General features: G+C 39.8%; 4 protein-coding genes across 8 annotated transcripts in view; 2 read left to right on the forward strand and 2 right to left on the reverse strand.

Annotated features, from left to right (window-relative positions):
• Nucleotides 1–249: 249 nt before the first annotated feature.
• On the reverse strand, nt 250–7,033 carry mrpl44 (mitochondrial ribosomal protein L44). The gene is made up of 5 exons (XM_061681547.1): nt 6,657–7,033; nt 4,012–4,225; nt 3,126–3,594; nt 1,223–1,401; nt 250–1,127 (listed from the first exon to the last, which is right to left on the reverse strand). The coding sequence occupies exons 2-5, from the start codon at nt 4,188–4,190 to the stop codon at nt 953–955; spliced, it is 1,002 nt and encodes a 333-aa protein (XP_061537531.1). The 5' UTR covers nt 4,191–4,225; nt 6,657–7,033; the 3' UTR covers nt 250–952.
• On the forward strand, nt 4,328–7,486 carry dnaaf1 (dynein axonemal assembly factor 1). The gene is made up of 2 exons (XM_061681546.1): nt 4,328–5,295; nt 6,795–7,486. Exons 1-2 carry the CDS (start codon nt 4,374–4,376, stop codon nt 7,484–7,486), a joined length of 1,614 nt encoding a protein of 537 aa, XP_061537530.1. The 5' UTR covers nt 4,328–4,373.
• Nucleotides 7,487–7,723: 237 nt separating this feature from the next.
• mffa (mitochondrial fission factor a) lies at nt 7,724–15,007 on the reverse strand. 5 transcript variants are annotated; one of them, XM_061681700.1, is made up of 8 exons: nt 14,917–15,007; nt 13,978–14,195; nt 13,211–13,380; nt 12,996–13,087; nt 11,670–11,834; nt 9,291–9,347; nt 9,023–9,119; nt 7,724–8,940 (listed from the first exon to the last, which is right to left on the reverse strand). In XM_061681700.1, the coding sequence occupies exons 2-8, from the start codon at nt 14,189–14,191 to the stop codon at nt 8,809–8,811; spliced, it is 927 nt and encodes a 308-aa protein (XP_061537684.1). In that variant the 5' UTR covers nt 14,192–14,195; nt 14,917–15,007; the 3' UTR covers nt 7,724–8,808. The 5 variants fall into 5 exon arrangements, with proteins under 5 accessions (XP_061537684.1, XP_061537686.1, XP_061537685.1 ...); XM_061681701.1 differs by having other exon boundaries at nt 7,727–8,940; nt 9,035–9,119; XM_061681702.1 differs by lacking the exon at nt 11,670–11,834 and having other exon boundaries at nt 7,726–8,940.
• A 717-nt stretch (nt 15,008–15,724) lies between these two features.
• Nucleotides 15,725–21,153, forward strand: part of megf6 (multiple EGF like domains 6) — a 46,829-nt gene continuing 41,400 nt past the window's right edge. Inside the window, exons 1-4 of the mRNA XM_061681697.1 lie at nt 15,725–15,807; nt 17,241–17,375; nt 17,471–17,580; nt 17,754–17,858. Coding sequence (XP_061537681.1) covers nt 15,725–15,807; nt 17,241–17,375; nt 17,471–17,580; nt 17,754–17,858 — 433 coding nt within the window. The remainder of the gene's footprint in view (nt 15,808–17,240; nt 17,376–17,470; nt 17,581–17,753; nt 17,859–21,153) is intronic.

Raw genomic sequence — 21,153 nt, forward strand, 5'->3', positions numbered from 1 at the left:
AGAGAGTGAGTCCAGTACATACATATATATATATACATACATATATATATATATATACATATATATATATATATATATATATATAAATATACATATATATATATATATATATAAATATATATATATATATATATATATATATATTTATATATATAAATATATATATATAAATATATATACATATATATATATATATAGAGAGAGTCCAGTACTATACTGTCAAACATTTCTCAAACTCTTTTTGTCCAGTCCTGACAGGGGACAGTTTTTACAAGGGACTCTCATAAGCCGAACACCAAACATAACTACCACTTGCACCTCTTAGTGCCATTGGAATTTTTTTTTGGGGGGGGGGGGGGGGGGGCAACAGGGATATTTCAACCTAAATATTCATGGTTTAATAGAAAGGAACTTAAAGAAATTAAATCTAAATATATAATAAGACTCATTTGGGGAATTAAGCAATTTGATAAGTGTCCGCCAACAGCTGGTATGCCTCAAGAGGCTCCCTCTCAAATAACATGCTCATGTAACATGTGCATTATATCATGTGATGCAAAAACATTTTTAAAAAATAAGACTATAGCAGGTATGTATACATTACATACTTTGTGCCTCATTGACAGACCAAGTGCTAATGATTAGAACAATCACTTACAGCAGAACAAATAGTTTATTCTAAGTGAACAAACAACCAATTGCAATTGTAAATTAGATTTACTCTCTATATTCAGTATGAAGACAAGACAGGTTTGTAACGACTGTTTTTCTGTAAATCACCCAGGGCTCATTCATGTATTCTTAAAGTGAATACAAAACCTGTTCATGTTTAGATATATACATTTAAAGACCACAAGACAGACAATGGCCCAAATAAGTACATTATTTCCCTGACACTAAGTAGGGAAGATGTTCTCCAGCTACAAGTAGCAACCCAAGTACTATTGTTTTATTAACTGCTGCTGACTAATTGAAGTAAAGAATGCTCATGCTGTGGTTGTGGACTAAAGTCAAAAGGTCTGCGGTCCTCAGTGTAGCCATATAGTTTCCGCAGGGCCACTCGAGCTGCCTCCTCCTCTGCTGCAGTAAGTGTCTCACCTGGACCCAGGGCCAGGAGCTTCTTATCACTGAATGTCAACAATGGAGGAAAAAGAATGAATAAAACAAAACTGTATTTCAACAAAATCGGATAAAATAGATGCGTTAATAGATGTACTCATACCTGTACAAACCAACAAAATACAGCGGCAGAACGGTGCTGGACCCAGCAGACCTGATCAGGCGAGGCTCTGGAAGGGGAACGTTCCTCTTATTTAGTTCCTCCACCAGAAGTCCCATAGGATTGACCACTGTCCACATATCAAACAGGTCTTTTCCTATTAGCTGCGAAACTAGGAAATCCTAAAGTTGAGAAGATGCATAAATGCGTGAGAATGGAATTACAGTGGTGTGAAAAACTGTTTGCCCCCTTCCTGATTTCATTTTACGTTTGTTACACTTAAATGTTTCCCATCATCAAACAAACTTCAATTTTAGTGAAAGAGAACACAAGTAAACAGAAAATGCCGTTTTTAAATGAAGGTCTTTATTTTTTAAGGGAGAATTATTTTTTATTTTTCCCCCCCTAAACCTAATAACTTTGGCCACCCTGAGCAGCAACAACTGCAATCAAGCGGTGTCATAACTTGCAATGAGTCTCTTACAGCACTCTGGAGGAATTCTGGCCCACTCATCTTTGCAGAATTGTTGTAATTCAGCCACATTGGAGGGTTTTCAAGCATGAACTGCCTTTTTAAGGTCATGCCACAGCATCTCAATAGGATTCAGGTCAGGGCTGACGAGGCCACTCCAAAGTCTTCATTTTGTTTTTCTTCAGCCATTCAGAGGTGGACTTGCTGGTGTGTTCTGGATCACTGTCCTGCTGCAGAACCCAAGTTTGTTTCAGCTTGAGATCATGAACAGATGGCCGGACATTCTCCTTCAGGATTTTTTGGTAGACAGCAGCATTCATGGTTCAATTTATTACAGCAAGTCTTCCAGGTCCTGAATCACCAAAACAACCGCAGAACATCACACTACCAACACCATATTTTACTCTTGGTATGTTCTTTTTCTGAAATGCGGTGTTACTTTTACACCAGATGTAATGGGACACACACTTTCCAAAAGGTTCAACATTTGTCTCATTAGACCACAGAGTATTTTCCCAAAAGTCTTGGGTATCATCAAGTTGTCTTCTGGCAAAAAACAAAAAAGACGAGCACTAATGTTCCTTTTGCTCAGCAGTAGTTTTCATCTTGGAACTCTGCCACGCAGACCATTTTTGCCCAGTCGCTTTCTTTCGGTGGAGTCATGAACACTGACCTTAAACGAGGCAAGTGAGCCCTGCAGTTCTTTGGATGTTGTTGTGGGGTCTTTTGGGACCTCTTGGATAAGTCGTCGCTCCGCTCTTAGGGGAATTTTGGTCAGCCGGCCAGTACTAGGAAATTTCAACACTCTTCAATGTTTTCGCCATTTGTGGATAATGGCGCTCACTGTGGTTTACTTGAGTCCCAAAGCTTTAGAAATGGCTTTATAACCTTGTCCACACTGATAGAGCTCAATTACTTTTCCTTCTCATTTGTTCCTGAATTTCTTTAGATCTCAGCATGATGTCTAGCTTTTGAGGCTCTTTGTCGACTTTGTCAGGCAGGTGCTGTTTAACTTTTTTTTTTATTTGTATTTTTTAATTGAGTACTGGTGTGGCAGTGTCAGGCCTGGATTTGGCCAGAAATTTAAATTTAAAAATTTAAATTTAACTCAGTTATGACAAACCACAGTTAAGTTTTAACAGTGGGGCAATGACTTTTTCACACAGGGTAATGTAAGTTTGGATTTTATTTGTCTCCCTAAATAATAAAAAAAAATTAAAAACTGCATTTTGTGTTTACTTTGACTAATATTTAAATTTGTTTGATGGTGGGAAACATTTAAGTGTGACAAACATTCAAAAAAATAAGAAATCAGGAAGGGGGCAAACACTTTTTCACACCACTTTATATCCAACACTTTGTTTTCAAACAGACAAGTGTGCTAAACAAAGGGCTCTGACCTCATTCTCTGAACTGATTGATTGATCAACTTACCCTGAGGAAATATCCTGTGCGCTCTTTTCCACTGCTCTCATGTAGCGCTCCAATCACTGCCATGAATGTAGAATAAAGCACATTGTCCGGGACAGGGAATTGTAAACTCATGGTTAGATCTTCAATGCCAAGATTTCGAGCGGCATTGCTCAGTAGATCGACACTAGTGAGATGTCTCACGACACTTTCCACCCCTTGTGTTGGCAGACTGGGAAAGCTCGCCCTGCACCAATCAGTAAGGAAGCTTTTCGTGAAGGCATCTCCCTGTGCACTCAACTCGATATTATGTTTCAGAGTAAGAGCTGTGACTTCAGAGTCCATGCCCAGCCCTTGTCTCCTGTTCTCCTCCGCTTGCAGGTAACAGGGATTTATGAATGCCGTTTTCAGTAGCTCCAAGGAAAAGTTCTCTTGGAGCCGGGTGCTGAAAGCCTGAACCTCAGCATGGTAATCCCAATTAGACTTTTGAGATCTGAAAACAAAAAAAGCAGACATGTACCTGATCAGAGTGCATTTTTTTGAGAAACATAAATCATGAAGATTATTGTGCCCTTGATACAAAGTTTATATTCCATTAATTTGGAATCAAAACCATCCAGATTGAGTACACCTGGGGTAGAAGTAACAAGTGATCCAAAACAATGTCAAAAAGCTGTATAAATATAATGTTCAGTTTGAGTGACCCTGTCAGCGTTATCATCAGCGTTGTTGACTTGCTAGATAGGTAATAAAAGTCACGGTTCTCACGAGTCCCACTGATCATTAGAGAACAACACAGTACAATGTTTAAAGGATAAATTGCATGCTGCAAGTTAAATAAACACGCAACGACTAACTATTCCAAATCATTACTGTCCCTTGCGGTGGTTTTAGTCGACGTTAGCCTCACCTTGGTTTCGGCGGTGGAGGACCTTCAAGCTTTAGCTTTCGTGCCATAAGGTGTGTGTAGGCCTTCATCCAGCGCTTTATCCCTCGAACCTGCGTGACTGTGACATTCCAATTCAAATGTCGGCAGTATGTCCCAAACGTCAACGCGCCGCGATTAATAAGAATGACCACTGACGCCATGCTGGTACGTCGACGGAGGTGTACGTCAGCGAAACCTGTCCGATGGGAAACAAGCGTCAGTGGCCGCTTGTCGCTGCGTTACCATGGGAACAAAAACTATCAACTAACACATTGAGTCACTTGCTGATCGAACTATACTGCCGGTGAGCATTTTCTTTCGGAGCGCAGACACCTTTGTAAACAATGATGCTTGCCGGGATTGGCGAAACATCAGCTGATGGCACGTCAACAGCCATTCAAACGGAATTTGGAAATACCGAAACATCTTCTCAGGTCGCCGGAATACAGGATGGACGTGCGGAAAAGAAAGGACATGGAAAGCAGTCAGGCCCGCGGATGACCAAGACATTTTTAAAAGAGCACTGTAAGCAGTACAAACTCTACTCAACACCCTGCCTGAATGACACCTTGTATCTGCACTTCAAAGGTTTCGAAACCATCGAAAATCTAGAGGAGTACACAGGATTGAAGTGTCTTTGGCTAGAAAGCAATGGGCTGCATCAAATTGGGAATCTGAATGCACAGGTTGACCTTCGCTGTCTGTTTCTTCAGCAGAACCTTATACACAAGCTGGAAAATCTCGAGCCTCTAAAAAGCCTGTGCACTCTAAACCTCTCCAATAACCTCATACAAACCATTGAGAACATTTCCTGCCTTCCTCATCTTAATACTCTGCAGATTGCCCATAACAAACTCGAGGGAATTGGCGACATAGAGCATCTGAGTCAGTGTCCATCCATCAGTGTGCTGGATCTGTCTCACAACCTATTAAACGATCCCGGTATTATTCCTGTGCTTGAAGACATGCCAGAACTACGAGTCCTTAACTTGATGGGAAATGAAGTTGTGAAAAAGATTCCCAACTACAGAAAGACCTTAATCGTCCACCTCAAGCAGCTTACCTTCCTCGATGACAGGCCTGTTTTCCCTAATGACAAGGCGTGTGCAGAGGCTTGGGCACTTGGTGGGATTGAGGAGGAACGCAAGGAGAGAGAACGATGGAACACACGAGAAAGGAGAAAAATCCAGGAAGGCTTGGATGCCTTGGCAATAATACGAAAGAAAGCTCAGGAGAGGCAACGCCTGAAAGACGACCTTGAGAGAGGTCAGCAGTTTTAGTACTCATACACATTGATCTGCACGTTTTTCATCTTTCCAAGATGCAAAAAAAACACTCGCAGGCTTAAGAGCTTTTTACATGCCAAAGTTTACACTTAAAAAAAAAAAAAAAAAAAAAACGAAAATCCAATTTTGGACATATAGTAGATTGACTTTGACCTTAAGGGTATAGCCAAAGGTCATAATTCACCAGTATTAATTTTTTTAAAAGTCAGTTTGCAAGATGATACATCTTTGTCAAATTGAATCATTCTGTCATTGTTATTCATTTGATCACTATGCACTTAAATGATAAAAAAAAATAAAAAAATCTAAACCTCTCAAATCAACAAAACACACACACACACACAAACCCAAATCATAATTTAATATTTGGACTGGTTTAAAAAATATTAATTCAGTTTTACTTATTATCTTAGTGTACTGATTATTTCCTTTCCTTCCCTACTTTCTTCTTCTACTTTTTTTTTTTTTTTTAGCTTCCAGTAATATGCAGCTCCATGCATGAATTCCAACACACTGCCCTTAATAGGCCAAGTCGCGTACAGCAGGAACAGCAGATCCATGACTTTGCATAAAAAATACACAAATGCTTTTTTTCCCCCATCACTGTCATGAACTCAGACTAAAATACTCCTGTTTTAGGTCAACTAGGATTCCCAACATTATTTGTATTTTCTAAATGCCAGAATATTGAGAGAAGGATTTTTTTCTTTTTACAAATATATGTAATACACAATCCAGTCATCCTAGGTGTGGCAATGTTCTTAGCCATGGCTGTATTATTTTTTTTATTGTTTTTCTTTCTATTTTTTTTATATATCATTATTTTGTTTGTTAAGTTATATTTAAAGTGAAGTTTTGGTAGTTAAATAAATACTGTTTTGAACTCAATGAATAATCATGTTTATTAATCATGATTTCAATATACAAATGATCGTGATCATTACTTTTTCTATAATCGCCTAGCCCCTGCTATGCTCAAAGCAACAAAATATTTTTTCATGCAATTTGTGCAAGATTATCCCTAAACTCAACATGTTAGGTAGGTACACAGATGATTAAATTACGGTGGGGGTTGACCATGACCTTTATACTAGCAGTGCCTACATCAGCACTAACAAGATCAACATAGTGCATCACATTTAATAAGTGATTACGGATTAGTATATAGGTATGGAAAAAGTATTATCCACTAAATTGTGAAAATGTACAAAACAAACAAAAAAAACATTGAAAATATCAGCGAAAGAATAGAAATAATCAATACAAACGTAGGTAATAAGTTACCCGCTTACACATACCTGATCATTTACATGTACCAAAAGAAGTATAAAATAACCTTACCTTTATTCTGTACTCGGTAGATTTGTGTGTCTTAAATCTGTCTTTTGTTATAGTGTCTTTTTCGCTACGACTTGTGTGACACCAACTACTGGTGACAAATTCCATGCTTGGCGAATAAAGGTGTTTCTTCAATTTCAGGTGAAACCGAGACTTCAGTTAATCCAGAGGCTTCTTGTGAGGAACCACCAGTTGAGAAAATGCAAGTCTTTGTTCAGGACACCTTGGATGCCCATGCGGAGTTTTTGCAAAACCGAACAAAACAGCAGCCCCACAAAAAGCAACCAAACAACAATTCTGAGTCAAATAAATATGATGAGGAATTACACAAAGAAAGACCAGAGGGCAATAATGGGGAACAACCAGAGTGTGTGGTTCTAGGCGATGATGCAGGGAGAGAAGTGAACATGACGCATAAACTGCTTCCTTTGGTCAGCGTGACTTCTCCGAAATCGTCACACGGTCCTGGGACACTTGTGACTGAAGTGGTGGATGCAGAGCAACTGGAAAACATTCCACTTACTGGACCACTACATGTTGACGATCTACCTGACCTTGAGGATCTGGAGTCAGACGTCTCAGAAATGTCTTCCCAGATGATGTTGAGACCAAGAATAGAAGTAATCACAGGGGAGGACAGTGTGGATGAATCATTCGGGAAAATTACACCTTTCAGTGCTGCTAATCCAGTGTGTTTGAGTCCGTGCAAGTCATTTACAGCTTCTAATGATTCATTAATATACACAGAAGATAGGGATGCTTATGAACCAAATAAAACATTCAAAACAAGTCCAATATCCTTTCCACCACACTGCCTGATTGAAGAGCTTTAAAATTTGACCCCTCCCCACACACACATATTTTGTTGTTGTGACTTTAGCAAGTACAAACTGGGTTACCAGGAGCCTGATGGTATACGAGTACCCATATTATATTAACACTTGGAAATAATTTCAACATTCACAATGTTATTGTATGGTGTTTTTTGATAATATAAATGACTAATAAATGACAAATTTCAGATTTGTGAAACTTTATTAAATATTCCAGTTTGTCTCTGGGCTTGGACTGCTTTGCTCCTTCAGGTCATGGACAACTTTCTGTAATTGATGGAACCATGGATTCTGCTCTTTACCAGAAAATCCTGAAGAATATTCAACCATCAGCTTGTGACCTCAAGCTGAAGCGCAGCAGGATATCGATCCAAAACATAGCACTTCTGAATGCTTTAGAAAAACAAAATGAAGGTTTTGGAGTGGTCTAGTCAAAGTCCAGACTTGAATCAGATTGAAATGCAGTGCCATGACCTTAAAAGGCCATTCATGCTCGAAAACCCTCTTATTTTTTGCTGAAGTCAAACAATTCTGAAAGTATGAGTGGGCAAAATTATCTCCAGAGTTGTGAAAGACTCATTGTCAGTTATAGAAAATGTTTGATTTCAGTTGTTGTTGCTGAGGATGGCTATTACTTTTTTTTTTTTTTTTTTTTTACACAAGTAGCTTTGAAATATTTTTCCATTTCATAAATGAAATAAATAAAAAAAAACATTTTAATTTCACTTGCATCATATTTGTCTGTTGACATTTGTTTCATGATCTTAAAGTGGTGAAACTACGCAAAAATAAGATTGAGAAGGGTGTCAATATTTTTTCATGGCACTGTTATCACAAAAAGGAGACATGCACAGGTGTGTGTATGTGTACTCTTTACAGCCACTGTGATAGTCTACAAATTAATATTTGTAACCTAATTAGACACATATCATAGGTTCAATGAGGTTTAATTTGGTAAGCTTAGTTGTACTTTATTAATGAATGAGTCCTTTCTAAAGCAATACGTATTTACAAGTCATATCTAGCATTGCTCAACATTCCTATTTAAAAACATACTATGGCAGTCCTTTCTAAAGTGATACATATTTACAAGTCATGCTCAGCATTGCTCAACATTTGCATTTAAAAACAAAATATGGCAAAGCAGAAAACTGGAAAGAACACGAAAGTACAAAAAAACTGTACATACATTAAATAAACCAAAGAAAACATGAGTGCATCGTGCAATAGGCTATGGTCTTGCTCAGTTGTCACACACAGCATAGGGATATTATATTGACTTGTTTTTTTCCCCAGAGGGGTGCCAGTAATACGACTGTACTTTAACGTCTCAACCACACCCACGTGTTGATGAGCCAGAAAGCTACAGTGATGGAGTACAGGATCATCTCGCGTTTTGCTCGCTCCTTATTCTCCTCTTCCAGAAGCTGGAGCCGTCGATTCAACTTGATAAGCTACAAATAAAAAGTTAAAACGTTTTTTCAGTTAGTTTTTGCCAGAACGGCTCGTAGCCACTAAATACCGACAATGTTATACCAAAGACTCAACCTGTCGTCGAAGTGTTGCAGCATCTACAACTGTCATGTCATCAGATCCCCCATCCAGAGAGCCTTCATATGTTGCTAATGCAAGCCTTAAACAAGTTGCACAACAGCCTATATTAAACATTTTCAATATATCTCATGTAAAACAGTAAATGCAATCTCTTTCATTGATTTCAAGACAAATGGTGCATCAAATGAGAGTAATAGGAAAGGATGGGTAAAAGGAAAAGAACAAAATGAACAGTCCTATGTGATGTTACCTGGATTCATGCAGGGGGTTGGAGCTTGAAGCCGACCCCCCTCGCAGTGATGGTTTTCTACAGAGGTGAGGAAATACGGGTTCGAGGAAAAAGGGGAAAATAAGAGCTAGAACTTACACAAAGCACTTTGCCACTAACATGCACAAATGAGGATACTCTTCCGTAACATATATACCCAAAGGCTAATCCATCCATCCATCCATTTTCTTTACCGCTTATCCTCACTAAGGTCGCGGGCGTGCTGGAGCCTATCCCAGCTATCTTTGGGGGAGAGGCGGGGTACACCCTGAACCGGTCGCCAGCCAATCGCAGAGCACATATATACAAACAACCATTCACACCTCAGGGCAATTTAGTCTCCAATCAACTACCACGCATGTTTTTGGATGTGGGAGGAAACCAGCACTCAGGCACAGGGAGAACATGCAAACCCCACACAGGCGGGGCCGGTAATCGTCAAACCACATACTTTGGTAAGAGCTGGTTTTTGTTAATGTAGGTTTTGAAATGGAATGAATCCATTTTAGCAAAGCAATTGTTTTTTTCACATTTTTTTGTGTGAATTTTTATTTTATTTTGCGTGCACACTGACAAATGTTAATTGCAATCAGTGTAATTCATTTGTACTATTATATGCCACTGAAAATATTGCTTCTGAATGGAAAATTACTAATTTGACTTATACAACTGACATTACACACAATTGCAATGGTTATTAGAAGGGTTTAGAACATCCATTTTCAGTTCCCTAATACACTTTTTGCATGTGGACAAAAGACAAACAGAGGAAATAAGAATTACACTTTAAAGCAACCCTGGGGCACAGTTCTTTATATAATTAACAAATTAAGAAACTTCAACCATTCATGACGTTCAAAAGAGAAAAACATTTTGTATTTGTTCGGGGCAGTTAGCTAAATATGACTTTGGTATTATTATACAGTACATATTAACATTGTTAGTGAAGGTTAGACAGGTTAGGTACATTTCTAAGTATTGCCTCGAGATTTGTGTGAATATTTTTGATGATTGGTACAATATACTAAACCAAAGGGTGTAATAGTTCGATTCACAAATTCTGCATTATGTACTTTGAAAATTACCTCATCTGTCAGCCTATCCATCACCACTGCAAATAGGAAGGGGCTCAGGGCTGATCCCTGATGCAGTCCCACCTCCACCTTAATTTCGTCTGTCACACCTACAGCACACCTCACCGCTTCCTTGGCTCCATAAAGGTTAGAAATCACTGCTCTAGTTAGATCGTGTATTCTAATCAGTCAGGTCAAACCAACATTACATGACAGAAATAATGGGTGCCAACAGACTGTAATTAAATTACTTCACCCACACCGAAGCTTTAGCGCATGGTTCAACAGAACGGTGGCATGTTTACAGCCAACCGTTCGTGGTACCACTAGCTTGTTAGGCTACATAACGTTTTGTTGCCTGCTTGCGAGCCGTATCGTATTAAAAGTATGTGAACATACCTCAAGCAATCCTTAAATGAAAGTCATCTCCTGTCCTGAGCACCGGTGACCACCAACACATATTTCCCCCCGTTTTATCCTTATAATACAAAGTCGGCGAGCTCCACTCTTGTGGTCGTCGCCGCCGCCACGGTAACGAGTGTATCCAGTCACATTTGAGTTGACAAGATAAAGCCCAAAGATCGTAAAAAATGGGATGCGGTGGTATCGGAATAAAAGATTTTATTGCCGTTGTCTGACATAGGTAAATCTTGAAAGAGCACATTTTTCTTGTTGTGTGATCTACGCATTTACACTTTTTCAGTGTAAATAAATGTTAAAAAACAAAGTTTTTTAAAGATTAAATTCAAATGCAACTATATAAATCTCCACCTTGAAATTTTGAAATACCCAAGAACAGCATTTGATCAGGATTCTGGGTAGGATTGGATTACCATATCCATATCCCAACTTTATTAGTCTCAGGATCACGTATGCTGGTTTGAAATCCTCCATTTTGAGATTTAATACTATCCAGACCAATCTGATCCAGATTAAATGTTTTGAAATCCTGGGCCCCTGTCTTCGAAAAGTAAAAACGTTTGATGCCATGTCGACCTTTGAGCACTAACACTGAAGAATTTAATATACACATAACATAATAAATCACATAACCCTAGAACGGCGCACATTTAACAACAGAGGTTATTTTTCTTTCGGATGGCATTCTAGTAGCTTGTAACATATTGAGAGCGGAAACTGTTATATCTAAGATTACCAAAGAAAATGCTTAAAGCGTTAGCGACTGCTAAAAAAATAAATAAAAAATAAATAAAATAGTCCGGCGTCTAGCTGTGTGATGCTCTCTTCTTATTGGCCGAATAAGAGATTGTGGCAATTGGGAGGTCACCTGCGAGGGTTTTCTTCCAAGACCTCAAGGACCTGCTGGTAGGCCCGACGTGTAGTAGACTGGAGGAAAGATAAAACGCCACTAGCGCTGTACAAGTTGTGTTCTTCTTCAGCCACAGTGGGAGGGGAAGGGAAGTGAAGAGTGGCTGGGGGGGATGCTGGTGCACTGCTTGGAGGCAACCATTTAGAGCAGCCAATTTAGAGAAAATAATAAGGAAAGGAAACAGGAAAAGAGAGAAGGGAACAGGGGAGGAGAGGGGAGAGAAATGAGGAAAAGGAACTACCCACAAAATTGTCAATTCTGCACCGGTGTTAATAAACACAACAGTGCTAAATATCTTGAGAGGATTTTGTGACATCCAAAGCACCAAGCACAAACAGCCAGGAGGATGACATGCAAAATGGAGGCCTTATTTGAATTTTAATTACAAGCGCTCACATGGATTAGTTTGTAAGAATGCTGTGACCATGCCAAACAAAAAATGACAATGTTTATTCTAAATGGCCAAGGGTTTTACTGTAGTAACTGCACACCAAACATAAGGCAGAAGTAAAAAAAAAAAAAAAAAAAACATCTTACGATATAAGAAATGTTAAATTATATGTGCTAGGAAAAAGGGATTATGTAGCAAAACTGTGTTCACGTGGATTTTTTCAAAGTGCTGTTGAACTCCCCAAATTGGTTTTACAGATGGCAAAACGTTTAACGCATTTTTTATGATTATTGGGGGGAAAAAAATGCAAACAAAAACAGACGCTTACCATCAGGTGTTAATAAACACAACAGTGCTAAATATCTTGAGAAGATTTTGTGACATCCAAAACACCAAGCACAAACAGCCAGGAGGATGACATGCAAATTGGAGGCCTTATTTGAATTTTAATTACAAGATCTCACATGGATTAGTTTGTAAGAATGCTGTGACCATGATAAACAAAAAATGGCAATGTTTATTCTAAATGGCCTAGTTAGGGTTTTACTGTAGCAACTGCACACCAAACACAACTGAAGTTTAAAAAAAATTAAATAATTTTAAATCATATGTGCTAGGAAAAAGGAATTATGTAGCAAAACTGTTTTCATGTGGATTTTTTCAAGGTGCTGTTGAACTCCCCAAATTGCGAATTGATTTTACAGATGGCAAAACGTTTGACGCATTTTTTATGATTATTGGGGGGAAAAAATGCAAATAACAGACGCTTACCATCAGGCACTAAAGATAGTAATGTCTCTAACACAAAAAGGGCAAAGATGAAAGTAGAAAGAAGCAGGAAAAATATGCAGCATGCAATAAGGATTTAGCACCAATGGCTGTACAATACTCACGCTGAATCGTTATGTATCAGTTGACTGCTGTGACGGACGGCTGCATTCTCACTAGCGGAGCGTTCTCGTCTAGATCGCCCTTGGGGTCGCAGCTAAAACAAATAAATGATTATTATCAGTGACTAATTAAGGTTTACTGTAAATCCGAATTTTTATTTTTCATCATTGATTTTCCAATACTGTAATGGAACAGGATTGATTGCTTCATCACTTACCACAGCCTCACTTTCTGGTGCTGCTCTGTGTTCCTCCTCCAGGAAGTCAAGAGGCCGCTCACTGAGTGTGAGCACTCTTGGAGGCGTCTTTAGGGACAAGGCCTCGAATGGTGTTGACTGGATTAAATCCAGGTCTCTCGGTCTTGAAAACTGGTTGTCATCACTGTCTCCTGAAATTAAATGGAAGTATTATAATTTAAGCCTGTAAGGAGCAAATATTGAAACCGAAATGGTGACTCTTACGACAAGAACTTGTGTCATCTTTGAAATGGCATAATCGAGACGTGCCCCTTCCAATTCCCCGGGTTTGTGCTACCAAATTTACAATCCTTCTTCGTCCATTATTATTATTAGTAGTAGTATTGAGTAGTTAATTTAAAAAAAAAGCCTATATTTGATATAAATGTAGCAATCCTCTTCCAACTATGTGTCGTGACTTTTTTTTAATTATTTTTTTTTAAACCGCTGAACAAACCTGTGGCTACCGCTAATGCTAGCTCAACTACATTTCTCCGGGCACTCTGGTTTCCTCCCACCTCCCAAAAACATGCATGATTGGAGACTCTAGATTGCCCGTAGGTGTGAATGTGAGTGAGAATGGTTGTTTGTTTGTATGTGCCCTGCGATTGGCTGGCAACCAGTTCTGGGTGTACCCCGCCTCCTGCCCGATGATAGCTGGGATAGGCTCCAGCATGCCCGCGACCCTAGTGAGGAGAAGCAGCTCAGAAAATGGATGGATATAGCTGGACACAAACAAGTATACAGACCTGAGACAACAATTCTTTCCGGGACCTGCATTGTAACACTGTGAGGAAGCTGCTGTGAGCCGATACTGGAGTCCTCCTGGCCTTGTGGAGCCACTTTCAGCATCTCAGGTATGCGCATCCTTTGACTAATCCCCTCCGTGTACTCCAGATCATAGTGGATACGGTTCATTTCTGCCATCTCGGCAACGGGAGAGGGGAATTTTGCGCCGTTCATTTGGCTGTGGAAAAAATGTTAAGCAAACTTTTGATTGGCACCATTAGTTATCATACGGTCAACAGTGACATGATGCATAGTAACGGACTAACTATAATATTCACATCCCAATAGTCTACTTATGGCATTGGGTGGCAATGTGTGAGTTTAAAACAAATCACATGATGAAAACAACGCAGTCCCTTGACAAACGGAGAAAGATTGTCATTTGATTATCATTTGATTATTTCAGAACAGTGCAGGGACACAAATTACAAACTATTTGCAAGTATTACAATTGCATAGAAATGGTTGGGGGAAAATTTTCGTAGAGGAGATTAAATCGATCACAATAATGACGTGCAATTTTATTTTGCAGGGCTGTTAAACATGGCAATTTCTTACAATTTATGTCTCTTTTCAATAGCCTTGCTTGCTACAATAGCGGTCACCCTCAAACTTGCTGAAACTACCATACGCACATATTTACCCAAAATACGATTGAATGCGCGTAATAGTTATGAATTTTAGTATCTGACATTTACAAACTCTGACATTTACAAAAACGTTTGACCAGTTTCACTGTGCGTTTATGACACTAACTACCCAGCTAGCATTAGCGCCATTGACAGCAGAGAGTTCGAGCCTGTTTCTCAGCCTTTGCTCTCTTGTTGAAAGTAGCTATTTCCTCGAAATGTTTTCTGAAAAAGCCCCCGAGTCGCGTGAAACAAATAAATAACAGTCACCCCGAATGTTTGGGAGCAAAATACAGCAGTCAGGGTGCTGTCGGAAAGGAACCTTCGATCATCCTCTTGTGTGCTCAGTACGACAGGAAAGTCCTTATCTCCACGGGAAGTGACGTCACGAAGGCGACCGCTCAAATTAAAAGCGCAAACGTTTTAACCAACAAAGTTCTACGTGTGAAGTCAGTAACCACAACATTAGGTACACTTGTACAATATTACGAGATCACTTTGAATAATATCAATCAATATTGTGTTGTTACATCATATATTAAAAGGACAAAACATCAAAACAGAGTAACGAAGTGACTGAATATGTTTGTAAACATTTTATTGGGGATCGGGGGGTGGGGGGGTTATGTCGAAAAAAACCCACGAGTATTTGTTAGAAAAATAAACTATTATGAAAAGTCACATCATCACATTAATCTATCTATCTATCTATCTATCTATCTATCTATCTATCTATCTATCTATCTATCTATCTATCTATCTATCTATCTATCTATCTATCTATCAGCGAGTTGGTAAGCACCCCTCTGTGACTGTGGGTGGTGCGTTTACGCGCAGCCACTAAAACCTGTTGACATGAGACGCCGACCTTCATGCTCTCACACAGCGGACGCGAACTCACGTCGGGACCACATTACGGGGCAAAAAAAAAAAAAAAAAGACTCGCATCAACTATTACAGCCATATGTCTCAAGACGGATTATCTTGATTTAATGTTAGTGTGTTCTTCATTTGATGGGCGAAGAGGCTTCGCACTGCAACCTAATTGATTATTTCGGCTTCCTGACCGGCAGAAAATATGTTAACAGACATTTTCACTTTGTGTCTGATATCATTCAGCACCTTGCACGCGGGGTCTTCTTTGCAACTGCACCTCGGCATGTAAGTAGATTGTTTAAAAAAGAATGCAGGCTATGACATGCTTAACTTGTTAAAAAAATAAAATAAAATAATAATAATGTTAAAAAAATTACATGTTAACACATTCCTGAAGTGATATATACACACATACATATATATAATGGAGTCAGCATGCATGCATGATGATGATGATGATGACGATGATCATGATCCGGTTTTAATTGCTGACTCTTGAATGCCTTCCCTTTTAAATTCCCTTTTAAAGTATAATGTCTCGGCAACAGACGTCTATTAAAATAAATGTAGTGTCTTTTAATGACAAGCAAAGCTGAACACTTCCTCTAATTAACTTCAGGCTGTTTCTGAATTGGAGCCAGATGGTTGGTACAGGAGGACCCTAGCTGCTTTGTAAAGGATACTTGACAACAACAAATAACTTCGACTGATTCTTCTTACTTAATGGCAATCCCAAACTTTGTGCTGCCCAGTCTGTGCACGCATGTGCATGTCTGTCGTTAACAATGTAAACTTACATGGCGGGCAAAATTAGATTTAAAAAAAAAATTTTTTTTTACATCTTTGTAAAGTCAATTGGGGATTAAGCAGGGTGCACACATACCAATCGGTCTCAGATGTCTCTCAAAGATTATCCTGAGCGATTATTTTATGCTGTAGTGTGGAGCGTGTCAGAGTGATTTTTCCTCCCCAATTTGCTGGGAAAACGGTCGGGCCGACAATCATAAACGATAGCGTACAGTAAATGCTAAATGTTAAAAACTGTTCAAGATTTACAATACTACTTACAATTTTTGTCTCAACAGTTCGGTCGCGTCACAAACTATGTGATGTGTGTGTGTGAGACATGCAACTGAACAATAGCCCATGATAAAAATGAAAATGAGAAGAGTTTTCAAACTCAATGTATTTACCAGACAAGCAATTCTATATTTTTTTCCCAAATAAAAGGCAAGTCTGGAATGGACATTATTTTTTTCACAGCTCCTACAGCGTGACGTAACAGGTATGCATGTCAAACGCCCCTTAGTCTATCACTAACCTGTCGTAGTGCAGTTCTGAAGTCAAAATTACAGTAAATACCTATGAAAAACAGGCTTAAAAATAGGAACCATTCAATTGAATTCTTGTAACACATGAAAACGCATTCTTACACCATCTGTAACCCCAAAATGTCATTTGTTGGTACCATCGTAAACTTTAGACCCCTGTCCACGACCCACCCAAAATGGCTGCGCGACCCACTTTATGAGCCTGACCCACCAGTAGAAAATCACTGATGTAGAGTATGCCACACACTGTTTGAGCAATAGACACAAATTTGTTTTTCTTCATCATGTGTGTAGTCTCAGTACATGTGTCCCATCCAATATGTACATGAGAGTTTGTATATAATACAGTATATTTATTTTATGTGCTCATCTTTGTCTGCACTGCAGGCCCAATGTTTGTGCCGACCAGGAGATGTCTCTTTTGAGGAGCCCTCAGCCTTGTGTTCAGGCTTTTACACGCATGGTGAAGGTGTGGAGGCAGGGCTGCACAGGCCACAAATGGTGTATAAGTCACGAGAGGAGGTGAGAGCCACTACTCTCTCCATCACTGAATAATTCATCATCTTCGTGGTGAAATGTAACTATTCCAGCTATGTAAGCGAAACCAATCTCCACAGGACAACGTACTACACGACGTACAGACAAGTGTACAGGACGGATATGCACACAGTTTTGAAGTGCTGCCCTGGTTGGACTCAAAGGGATGGCGAAGCTGGCTGTCTCCATAGTGGGTATTAGCATTTTAATATCACTTTAAAACGTTTTCACAGTGACCCAACCCCCCCTGCTCCCTCCAAAAAAAAAACCCCAAAAAAACAAACACTGTTATAACTGCACAAGGTAATTACACATTCTGTCATGTAAAAATGGCTCATTATATCACACTATTATATGTCATAGGGGTATGCAGTGCCAATATGTGTTTTAATGGAGGTCGATGCGCAGAGAGTGGCGATCACATATGTCATTGTCCAAAAGGCTTCAAAGGGCCGAGATGCCAATATGGTAAGTTTTGACTCCCTATTGTTGTAAATAATGCTGTTATGTACCATAACTTCACCATTGGAGTTTTGACATCATTTTTATAGCATAGCTTTGATTAGGAGGTTTCTCTGTGGGGGTCTCTTGGCTCTTAAAAGTGGTTGAAATTCTCGAGAGGTGGCTGTTTACTTTGAAGGTTCTGGTTCTGCTGAATCTCATTGCTTTAAAACCTAATGGGCTTAGCTAAACCACTAAATCCCTTGTGACATTTTACACCCCGACCCCCCCCCCCCCCTCCCCGCCCCCTTTCATTTAAGAAACAAAACTCATAATACCTGTTGTAACACATAGGTACTGTTAGGAATATTGAAAGTGACCTGAGGATATTGCACACACACACACACAAACACACACGCAAATAAACAGACACACCACAAGGTCTTTGCCATCCTTTCAGTTTGAGGAAGGGCTTGCCAGCCTCTGTTTTTGAAACGGACAATCTTCTTTGCGACACGTCACAAGCACGTGTCGTTTGTTAGAGGCAACTGTCTGTTGTGAATGTTTTGACCTGAACTATTTGCTTTTCACACACTGGAGTGAAAGATTGGATCAGGATTTCTAGGAGTTTGTCTTTCACACATTCTAAGGTATCAGTCCACCTCAGCGATAGCTAACTTTTTAATAGTTAAAAACATTTTTAAATGTATTTTGTGTATGTGTGTGTGTGTGTGTGTGTGATAAAGTGCTTCTTCTCTCATTTCTGTGGACAGATTTATACTCTCTTCTGCTAAATTAATGATACAAAGATGAATTGAGCCAATAAGGTTGTGAACAAATTAGTGTGCAGTTATAGTCGAAACATTGTAATAGCACTTGGAGTTTGGTATGTAGCCTATTTGTGAGTTTACAGTTAACATACTGTATGATTTCATGTGCCGACTGTGCTATACAATTGAGACGCATATGTACAATAACGTGATCTGGTTGGTAGCTGTTGTTACACACAATCACAATTGAAAGTTACAAAAAGCAGATCTCTATGTTAGTTGTCTGACTTGTGTAGTGAGTATTTGTTAGGCTGGCGCCCATCGACTGACCTCTCACCCCAATTGCTGAGTTCATGTCTGAACAAGGTTGATTCACAATGCTACTAAATCAAACACACCTGCTATTTATATGCAGGGTGTATGTACACGCAAACCTGTTCTACGTTGTAGTATGCTTTTGTGAAACAGTACATGACAGAATTGTTGAAACTTTGATATTTTGATTTCAGTTTTGTTGGTAATATTGGTTAAAAAAAAAAATCAAATCAATTTTATATATATTTTTTCACAATGACTGCTTCAGCTCTGAACCTCACTAAGTCTACAAGTCTTATCTATAATAAACTGTTGAGGTGGGATAGTAATGAAATAGGTAACAAAACAACAACAATGTTCTCTCTTTGTTTATTTTGTTAAATAATGAATAATAACATTAATACAAATAAAATGGAATGATAACATCCGATATTATATTCTAATACTTGACAGTTCACATTTTTTCACTCCAGCACAGCCCCGGGATAGTTATGTTGTGAATCCCAAACGACACTTTTCTTAATTTATGTCACAGTCACACGCGTGAAAACATACATTCATGTGGCGCCATACATATATTTGTGTGCCAATTATATTTAAAAAATAAGTCTTTGTCTCCTCTTATTTGGACATTTATGGTCCAATATCCCAAGGACTTTGGGCCCAACTGTTATGTAAAGTGACGGCATCCACATGGTTTTGATCATGGCACCACTGTTTTGTCTCTCTTCAAAACCTCTTCTTAACCACTACTTTGGCATCATCTACTTTAATGGACTTTTTGATGTGCAGATTTATGATATTCTTAATCATCATGGCTTTTCTTAAAGATTTTCAGTGAATTATCATCTCTGACAGCTAATTCTTTGCTTTGGATTGGTGCGTGTTTGTTATTAAATGGTACAACAGCTACACCCACATCTTCCTCAGCCATGCCTTTGGATGTATGTGTGCTGAGGTTTTTCATTGTGTTGTGGGAATATGCAGGGTGTTGGTAAAATTCAAGAAGGAGGTTTGTCTTTTTAGCAGGACGCACCCTCACTGGCTGGACGGTACTTTTCTTATGTGGTCCAGAGCACAAGCATTTGATTTCTTCCCAAAAAAGTGGTAAGTCTGACCACTGTACATTGTGCCGTGGCCTGTCCGAGTGGAGTCAAAATTGCTCATGGACTCAATCAACGAAAGCCCTCCTCCAGGTCTTAATGGCAGCCATATGGGAGGGAGCTTCCCACCCATTTAACAAGTATACACTTATCTCTACAAATGAATGAATGCATGAGCCACAACTGTTTAGCTGGTACATGGTAAAGTAATGTCTCTGGCTTTGAGTTTGGGGCATAAAAGGGCGGGCCTCTTGATGGGCTGTTGTGACGTCAGCAAAGATGAAAGAGCAAAGGAACATTTCAATTCATCCATCCATCCATTTTCTACCGCTTATCTGAGGTTGGGTCGCAGGGGCAGTAGCTTTAGCAGGGACGCCCAGACTTCCCTCTCCCCAGCCACTTCATCTATCTCTTCCGGGGGGATCCCGAGGCGTTCCCAGGCCAGCCGAAGGACGTAGTCTCTCCAGCGTGTCCTGGGTCGTCCCCGGGGTCTCCCCCCAGCCATCCGAATCAGATGCCCCAACCACCTCATCTGTCTCTTCTCGATGTGAAGGAGCAACGGGTCTACTCTGAGATCCTCCCGGATGACCGAGCTTCTCACCCTATCTCTAAGGGAGAGCCCGGACACCCTGCGGAGGAAACTCATTTTAGCTGCTTGTATCCTGGATCTTGTTCTTTCGGTCACGAGCCACAGCTCGTGACCATAGGTGAGGGTAGGAACGTAGATCGACCAGTAAATCGAGAGCTTCGCCTTTTTCCGACTGAGGACCATGGTCTCAGATTTGGAGGTGCTGATTCTCATCCCAGCCGCGTCACACTCGGCTGCGAACCGCTCCAGTGAGAGTTGGAGGTCACGGCTTGATGAAGCCAACAGAACCACATCATCTGCAATAAGCAGAGATGCAATACTGAGGCCACCAAACCGGACCCCCTCTACGCCTTGGCTGCGGCTAGAAATTCTGTCCATAAAAGTTATGAACAGAATCGGTGACAAAGGGCAGCCTTGGCGGAGTCCAACCCTCACGGGAAACGAGTCCGACTTACTGCCGGATATGCGGACCAAACTCTGACTCCGGTCGTACAGGGACCGAACAGCCCGTATCAGTGGGTTCGGTACCCCATACTCCCGAAGCA

The sequence above is a fragment of the Phycodurus eques genome, chromosome 7 (genome assembly GCF_024500275.1).
Source record: "Phycodurus eques isolate BA_2022a chromosome 7, UOR_Pequ_1.1, whole genome shotgun sequence".
Classification (NCBI taxonomy): Eukaryota; Metazoa; Chordata; class Actinopteri; order Syngnathiformes; family Syngnathidae; genus Phycodurus; species Phycodurus eques.